The sequence below is a fragment of the Nicotiana attenuata genome, chromosome 7, assembly GCF_001879085.1.
Source record: "Nicotiana attenuata strain UT chromosome 7, NIATTr2, whole genome shotgun sequence".
NCBI classification, from domain to species: Eukaryota; Viridiplantae; Streptophyta; class Magnoliopsida; order Solanales; family Solanaceae; genus Nicotiana; species Nicotiana attenuata.
The window spans coordinates 81,498,813-81,508,088 of record NC_031995.1 but is presented as its reverse complement, the minus strand read 5'-3'; the positions used below and the strand labels follow the sequence as shown (position 1 = coordinate 81,508,088).

At 31.6% G+C, this 9,276-nt stretch overlaps 1 protein-coding gene across 2 annotated transcripts; it reads left to right on the top strand.

Annotated features, from left to right (window-relative positions):
• Positions 3,815-7,260, top strand: LOC109229384 (ethylene-responsive transcription factor RAP2-7-like). Of its 2 annotated transcripts, XM_019394803.1 has the most exons (10): positions 3,815-4,458; positions 4,771-4,796; positions 4,926-4,956; positions 5,070-5,157; positions 5,266-5,411; positions 5,557-5,601; positions 5,696-5,796; positions 5,903-5,985; positions 6,169-6,276; positions 6,709-7,260. In XM_019394803.1, the coding sequence occupies exons 1-10, from the start codon at positions 3,959-3,961 to the stop codon at positions 6,946-6,948; spliced, it is 1,368 nt and encodes a 455-aa protein (XP_019250348.1). In that variant the 5' UTR covers positions 3,815-3,958; the 3' UTR covers positions 6,949-7,260. The 2 variants fall into 2 exon arrangements, with proteins under 2 accessions (XP_019250348.1, XP_019250349.1); XM_019394804.1 differs by lacking the exon at positions 5,557-5,601.

Genomic DNA, 9,276 nt, shown 5'->3' with positions numbered 1-9,276 from the left:
AGGAATAGAAATGAAAAAAGTCTGTTGTTGTTTTTTCCTGGCAGCAGTAATATGAAAAAGTCTGTTGTTATTTTATGTGACATTATTACTATTTCAAAATTAAAAAATCTATTTTTTGTACTACACTTAGGGGTTGTTTGGTAGCCGGTTAGAGAGGAGTTATCTATGTATTAAATGTAGGATAACTTTATACACTGTTTGGTTAAAAGAAGGGGGAAGAATAATCTCCACGTAGAAGCTAGCATAAGTTATACAATGTTTGGTTGTTTTTTCCTCTTTTTCACATAAAATATAGCATTGCTAATACAATGTTTGGTTCATGTATTTTCTTTTCCGCATAACTAAACATGTATAAGTTATGTGGGAATCTATGTATTATTTATGCAAGGTAGAAGGTGGAATAACTTATACATAATTAGTAATACTTGTATTAAAACACAAAATGACAAGAATACCCTTTATTCAAACTTGTATTTTTTTGTTTAAAAAAATATATTTAAACTATACTAACAATTTTAATAAAAATAAAGTAAGCTAATAATAAATAACACTCATATTACATTTATATTACTAATCCTTATATAACTACCGCATAACTAATCCCCGCATAATTAATCCATGCATAACTAATCCCAACATAACTCAACCTTGCATAACTTATCCCTGCATAACTAATACCTGCATTACTTATTCCTGCATAACTAATACATACATAACTAATACCTGCATAACTCTAACCGGTAACCAAACGACCCCTTATATCATATACTTGTAAAAATTTATTAACTATATAAACTAACTCATATATATATATATATATATATATATATATATATATATATATATATATATATATATGCACACACACGTCTAGATCTACACAATTATAGGCTCGTTTAGTAGAAATGTATTAGGGAAAATAATAAATGTTTTAGCTTTGATATTATTAGTTATATATCATATTAAGTATTATTCTTATACTCCTTCTATTCACTTTTACTTGTCCACTATACTAATGCATTTTTACTTTTACTTGTCCACTATACTAAATCAAGAGAAAAACAACATTTTTTTCTTCATATTTTACCCTTATCATTAATTACTTATTTCTCAAATCATTTCTTAAGACTTTTGGAAATACTATCATTATTATTGGTAAAATTGTAAAATACATACTTCATTTACTTTTTCTTAAGGGGCTTGAAAAGTCAAAACGTGCAGAGTAAAAGTGAACAGAGGAAGTACATAACAAACCATGATATTAGCAATCATAATTTTTAATACATGACTAAGCATGTATAAAGACATAACTGCCATTTCAAAACTTTTAATACACCAAACAAAACCGTCGATAAGATATATTTCCAACATAATTAATTTCAGTTTTATAAATACACCTTATTCAGTACTATTCTTATACAACCTACCAAACGATTCCTTAATCATAATGATTTAGTAGGCGTTTGGACATAAGAATTGTAAAATTCCAAAAAATGGTGAAAAAAAATTTCAAGTGAAAATGGTATTTGAAATTTGGACATAAATTTCAGTTTGGATTGTTTTTGAAATTTTATGAGCGATTTGAGTGAAAATTTTGAAAAACAATTTTTGGGAGTTTTTCAAATTTTCAAATATTTCCAAAATGCATCTTCAAGGGAAATTGAAAAATTTATGAACAAACGTTGATTTTGAAAAAAATAATTTTTTTTGGAAAAAAGGAAAAAGAAAATGTATGTCCAAACGGGCTCTTAATACTCCAAACTCTTTGTATTCATTTAGAAAAAGTACTAGTAACAAAAACTCTATATATATATAGTACACCTAGTATTCCTTTAAATTTATTACTACTAGTCTTAGGGTACGCGCTATGCGCGTGAATTCATATCGACAAATAAGTTATTTTAAATAACAGTATAAATATTATTAAGTAATGAGTTTGAGTTATAAAATAAAATTTATTAGAAAATTATAAGTTATAAGAACTTATTGCAAGAATATCGTACAAAAGATTATTGTTATTTCAATAACCTAAAACTGAAGACAGACAAATAACACGAAAATACTTTTATCATGATTTTTTAAAGGCTTGTCCAATAAAATAAATTAATTTTTGGTCTTTTAGAGATTTTTTTTGTTGATAAAAGTCTTTTAGAGATTTGAAAATGAAAGAGTTGATCCTCGTAAGAAAAATATTTCTTAGTATGACATTAAATTCGAAAAAATGACTAATGTTGAGTGAATATTTTAATAGTAACTTAAATATACTAAAAAATTTATAGGAAGATGTAATTTTGTTGGGGAAAAGTTTAATTATGACAATTCATTTAATTTAGAATTTATTTTATTTTGCTATTTCATCCTTATTGCTTCAAGTTTTATTTTTGGTAATTTCACTCTTAATACTATACCAAGTCAATAACTTTCACTGCTAGTGATGTTATTATTAAAAAAAATTGAATAATTATATTTTCAAACCCTTGGAAAAATAAATTACTTGTATTGATGGAATTTATAAATAAATTTTTTCTAATTAGTTAAATTCAAAGAGTTATATTTGCCGAACCAACTGTTCAATGAAAACAGCGTAATAATTTTCTCATGCAGTGCTTTTCAATATTCATCTCAATTCTTTAGTTTAAATTTTAACAAACTATTATGATTTTATCAAATACACGAACTCTTACTTTCAAAACGAGTAAAACAAGTTAGGTCTTACATTTCATTTTTAATGATTTTTGTATTTTACAGAATGATATTAGTGGATGTGACTCCTGCCAACCACCTTGTCTGCTATCTATCTTCTCTTTTCTTATATTTCTTAATATATTTTTTAGTTATTTATTTTAATTATTGCCTGTAGTTTTTCAGATATTATGCAAAAAATAATAATTATATTTTAATAGTTAGTACTTATTTATATAGTAAAATTATTTTTTTAAATACAAAAAATTATTTCAGAATTAATGTTTTTATTGAAGAAAAAAATGACCGTTTCAAATTTTCAGTGGACATTTGGATCTATCAGCTGATTATTTAAGTTTTCTCACTTTTTAATGTAATAATAATAAAATTAATGGAACATTTCATATTTTGTCTCTTTAATTAGTTTTTTTCACCATATTTCTCGAAATAGATTGATTAGAATTCCTGTCATAATTCTGTCCTAGATGACAATGCTTCCAATTATTTATGTTGATGAGTTAGTGCTTTTTTCTGTATGAGGAGATAGAATTCGTGTTGATGCCTGGATTCAATTTGGTCAAATGGAATTGTTTTGAAAAATGGTGTTAACAAATTTATCGAATATAAAATTATTTAATGGATTATTTTAGTTATTAAGGATAGAAAAAACAAAAGCAAAAAAGGAGAACATTTTTAGGAAAAGTAAAATATTATCGAACATGTTAAAGGAGAACATATGTTGAGAAAGTTCAGTTAAATTTAATTGCTAGATTTTTTACACAGTTCAAATAAGGTAAGATTTAATAATTAAAAGTTAGCTAATTTCAACCCTAAATATTAGGGAAATAATTTTAAATGACAATTTTCGTCTAGCGTAAAATCTATTTTTAAGGGGTGTTAAAAAAGACGAACGACATTTTACTAAGGGCTTTCGTGCTTTTAATATAGATATAGATTATTATTACTGCTAAGGAGTGTATATTTTTGGACGGAGGAGGCAGTATTAATACTCACTCCCCACGCACAACGGTTTCGCCATTGCACTCTCTCCTCAAACCTCTTTCTTCTCTATACCCAATCGCCGGCCTCTGCCCCCATTTGATTCCTACTACCCCCCTCCCCCCCCCCCCACGCCGTCTTCCTCACTATAAATATCAATGTGTGTACACTATTAACTAACTCTTCACGTAATTGTATCACACATTCCTTCCCCTTTGTTTTGATTTTTTTCTTCTTCTTCTGTACTTTTTGCTAAATACAGTTTGGTACTTTCGAGATGTTTGATCTCAATCTCGGTTTCGAAGAATTTGCCATGGACGATGATACTGTTCACGTTTCATACGAAACGACGACGTCGGAGAAGCTACGGGAACTACAAATGGAGAATTCTGGAACATCGAATTCATCCATTGTGAATGTTGAAACTTCCAGTACTGCCGGCGATGATGAGTTTTTTTCATGTTCCGATGATCGTCGCCGTAATGATGGTTACGCATTTGATATTCTGAAAGGGAATGAATACGAGGAGAGTGAGTTTGTGACTAAGGAGTTGTTTCCGTTGACCGGCGGAGAGTCGGCGGCGGCGGAGTTGTTGTCGCCGCAGCAGTGGTTGGATCTCTCGGCTAATTACGGTGGAACGGCGGAGCAGAGGATCATTGTTGTTCCGCAGCAGAGACAACAAGTGAAGAAGAGTAGAAGAGGGCCGAGGTCGAAAAGTTCTCAATACCGTGGTGTCACATTCTATCGCCGCACTGGTCGATGGGAATCTCACATCTGGTCTGTTCTTCTTTCATTTTTTTGGGTGAATTTTTGCTTTAACGTATAAGATAATTACAGATAAATATTTCCATAACATTAATTATTAATCTGATAATAATGCTAATTAACTTACACTGATACTGTAAAAAAAAAAAAAAAACTCTCAGTGTATATAACTCAAATCCTTTTATTTCGAAATGTGTTTATGCAAATAGGCTACTTCCGTACAGATATCATAATTGTTCTATTGCGGTGCGCTGTTAAAATGCTGATAAACTATACGTAGTTAAAGCTAGTAATTTAACCAAGTTTCTATGATGTATTATGCAGGGATTGCGGGAAACAGGTTTACTTGGGTAAGCAAATGTGTTTGTTATACAATAACGCTTTGTTGATTTAAAGTTTTTTTTTACTCTGTTCTTGAATTGTTTTTAACTGCAAGCTTCATTTGGACATTTTTGAACTTTTTAAAATAAATTGTACAGGCGGCTTTGACACTGCACATGCTGCTGCTAGGTACGTTAATGTTAGAATGAGTTTTATTAGAGAAGTGATTTTGTGATTGTACTATTTAAATGGCAGAAATCGAATTGTTATTGTATTAAATTTAATTTCCCTGCTAATTTCAGGGCATATGATCGTGCTGCAATTAAATTTAGAGGACTTGATGCAGATATCAATTTCAATGTCGCTGATTATCACGATGATCTAAAGCAGGTCTGTTGTAGGATACCTAATTATTGAACCACCTAAGTTTGAAATCCTTTTTCTCAATTAGGAAACTGATTTTGGTTCGCTTTAATTGTCTTGTGACTGGTAATGCAGATGTCGAATTTTACGAAGGAAGAGTTTGTGCACATACTTAGACGTCAGAGCACTGGTTTCTCTAGAGGAAGTTCGAAATACAGGGGAGTTACACTGCACAAATGTGGACGATGGGAAGCTAGGATGGGGCAGTTTCTTGGAAAGAAGTGAGTTACCACTTATCTCACCATAGCTTAGGCATGTCATATTATCAGTGATATAGCTGTTTAAAAGCTTTCTTGTTATCTTTCATATCAATATACTGATTTTATAAACTAGAAGAATATTGTCTCATTGGATATATGCCTGCAGGTATATCTATCTTGGACTGTTTGACAGTGAGATAGAAGCTGCAAGGTCCAATGATCATAACTTGACTCTCCCCTCCCTTTTACATTATGTTGCTTACCCTTTCAGCATTGACTAGACTTGGTCTTTTTCTCTTGCTCAGGGCATACGACAAGGCTGCTATAAAATGCAGCGGAAAAGAGGCAGTCACCAATTTTGAGCTAAGCACGTATGAAGGGGAATTAAGTACCGAGGATAATGGAGGTGTTATGTTTAGGCTTTTCCGCATATTTGGACTCCATTATGATAGTTGCGTCTTTTACTCTTTTACTTATCGTGTTAAACGACCTATTTTTCCATCCTTATGTAGGTGCAAGCCATAATCTAGATCTGAACTTGGGAATAGCCTCCTCTTCACTAGCTGATGAACAGCATGGCAACAGCTACCAAATGGTAAACTCTGAATTCCTTCTTGCTTCAAATGGTTTGACTGAATATAAAGGAGCCATGGTAATTGGATTCCATGATTTTCATTCTGATTCTTTGAAGTCATCTACATATGAGATGTCTCACAAAGGAAGATTGGTAGTTTATATTTTCATAAAGCAGCATTCATAGTTGCACATCTTTTTTCAGCACTCTCCTACCACAATAGGAAGTAAACTGCCTCATTGCCGTCAACCGCTGACTGATCGCCCTCTGCTCTGGAATGGAGTGAACACCAGTGTCTTTCCCACATTTAAGGTATTCCATGTCAATACTGATTGAACCAATTTCAATTATTCTGTTTATTCGAGTGGTAACTGTAGCATCTAGAAGTCCCAATCATTTGATGCGAATATTAGTATAATGGTATGTTCCTTAGATAACTAGACAGGAGGCTAATGGTATAATATCTCTTTATAGACATGGATCATATCATCTTCATTCAGTATTCATGACGTTATCATGGTTTTCACTAGCATATATGTAGGCATATAATCAAAGGGGATAGAAAAAATTCTGTCTTAGTTCATCTTAATATCCAGTTTTTCTATCTGATAGGAATAGCTTTAAGAAAACACAATTTTTTATTGTCTTATGTAATCACTGTTCTTACTGGCTGTAAATCTAAACAGTTTGACAATTTGATCTTTGATTTAAGCATTGAACAAAATACTATGATGCTCCTTATAGGGAACAGCAATAGGGAAGGGTATGGAAGTTGATTCTTCACCAAATTGGACGCGGCAAGACCAACATCCTTATGGTGGGAGTCCTTCAGTGCCACTCTTCTCTACTGCAGCATCATCAGGATTCGCTAATTCAACCTCAGCCGCTGCTCATCAACACCACTTCTCTACTGTACCATTACCTTATCATCATTCACCATCACTTGCCAATATGAACTTTGCACATTATTACTGCAGGAGCTGAGGTAGTTTGCTTTTTGATCAACAAAAACAACCACACGATATCTTTTCTTCCTCTGCTATGGGAAAGATGCTGGAAGGACAAAAAAATGTGATGTAAAACTGAATGAAAGCTAGTTTTCTTAGGAATGAGGCAGTGTGAAACTTGTTAAATTTGCTGTACAAAGTCTCAAAAAGCTAAGCATCTTTTAGCAGGACAGCATTTTTACATTGCTTTGACAATTCTTGACTATTATTGAAAATATTCCATTTGAGCTTCATGTTCTTTCATATTCTGCTAGCTAATCTTCTAATGGAGGTATTGATTCGGTTCATAGTATTTGGAAAGATAGAAGAAATTTAATCTCCATTCTTTTGCTGAAGCAAATGAGTTGCTCATTCCCTACTACTACAAATCGAGTCATCTTTGTTGTATATTCAATAAGCTACAAATTGGTATGTGTTCATTTGGTGCTAAGTAAACTTGTGACTTTACCGTTACAATAATCAATTGTCTTATGTTTGTTACAATCTTATCTAAGTAGAAAAGAGTAGAGGGATGAATTCCTTCCCTCAAAGATATCCTCCGTACAATGAAGAGTACATCTTGTGCTTGAGGAGAGCTTTGGAGCATCGCTTAAGTTATTTCTGTGTGATTTGCATGTAGATCACATATTCGAGCCGTGGAATCAGTCATTAATATTTGCATCATAATAGGCTGCCTGCATCACACCCACTGGGTGCGGCCTTTCCTTGAACCCTACGTGAATGGGGATCCGTGTAACTTACAGATCATAGGTTCGAGCTGTGAAATCAGCCATCGATACTTACATCATCAAAGAACGCTACCCACAAGACACCTCATTGGAGTACAGCTCTTCCTTGAACCTTACATATGAGGTGTACGACTCTTCCTCAGACTCTACGTGAATGCATGCACTTGTGGTTGTGGTCTTGCGAGTCCGGAACCAAAATGTGGTTCTTTTGGACTCAAACTACACAAATAGGTATAAAAAAAAAAGTTACCATACTATATATAACGCCAGAAAATCTGGCGCTATACATTAACGGTAACTGCACCGTTAATGTATAGCGNAAAATGTAGTTCTTTTGGACTCAAACTACACAAATAGGTGTATAAAAAAAAAAGTTACCATACTATATATAACGCCAGATTTTCTGGCGTTATACAAAAAAAATCTGACACAGCTGATATAGTGCCATAAAAAGTGGCGCTATATGTTCTTCTAGAGCTACGTACACTTTCTTTTTCTTTTTGGTAATTATTAGACATATGAAATAACTATGAAATATGTTGTTGTCAATTTATTTGCACTTTGAATATATTATACTACCAATAAATACCACAAGATTAAAATTTGTGTTAACAAGTAGCAGTTCATGATTATTATCATATATACCAATAATAAAACTAAAATTGCTGCCATTTATTAAAACTAACAAGAAATATTACGGACGTCATGGAAAAAAAGTGTTGTTGTCAACTCCTAAAAAAAAGAAGCTAACACTCTGTTTGGATCACTGTTCCCCATCGTTTTATAATGTATCGTATTGTACTGTATTGTATTGTATTGTATCGTATCGTTTTATGAATACAATGTTTGGATAGATTGTATTGTTCGTTGTTGTTAAATAGCATTTTGCTGTTTGGTTTGACTGTATCGTACTGTACTTTAACTGATAAGTTTACTACAATACCCTCAATTATTTTAAATATTTAATTTATCAAAAATTACACATAAAAATTATTTAAGAAAACCACTTTCTACTAACTAATCACTAATTATGTCTTATATATAAATTAAGCAATTAAATTCATGCAAATTCTACCGAAATTAGTTGAACAAGTTAATAATATTAAAAATAATAATAAGTACACTATATTTATAATTAGATCATAATAATAAAAATTTTAAAAAAAATATTAAGTAGACTCCATTCAGACAAAAGTAAAACAAAACATTTACCTGAAGAGTATGGAGAAGCGGCAGAAGAACAAAATGAGTTTTTCACGTATGTAGGTTATTATATACTAGGTTATATTTGGGATGTCGTCTTGAGAATTTATATCGGTTATTAGACTTCATGTAGAATTCTATTACAAAATTATGTGAGAAAGAGACTTTGCTATTATTTAAAATAAAAAGGTAAAGGGTAAAATAGAATTATAAAGTAATAAGTTAGGACATAATTAGAAAGAAAAATAGGAAACGATCCCACCACACCAAATCGGTTGTTTCAAAAAATAGGACTTTCCATTGTTCCGGAACAATGGATTTAACAATACAATACAACCAACTTTAACTAAACAATCAAAACAAACATTGTTCGG

Excerpts from the sequence above, each read along its gene's own strand:
- LOC109229384 (XM_019394803.1), top strand. The coding sequence starts at position 3,959 with ATGTTTGATCTCAATCTCGGTTTCGAAGAATTTGCCATGGACGATGAT. Across the intron at positions 5,412-5,556 it reads GGGCAGTTTCTTGGAAAGAA|GTATATCTATCTTGGACTGT; the intron begins GTGAGTTACCAC and ends ATATGCCTGCAG. Across the intron at positions 5,602-5,695 it reads AGTGAGATAGAAGCTGCAAG|GGCATACGACAAGGCTGCTA; the intron begins GTCCAATGATCA and ends TCTCTTGCTCAG.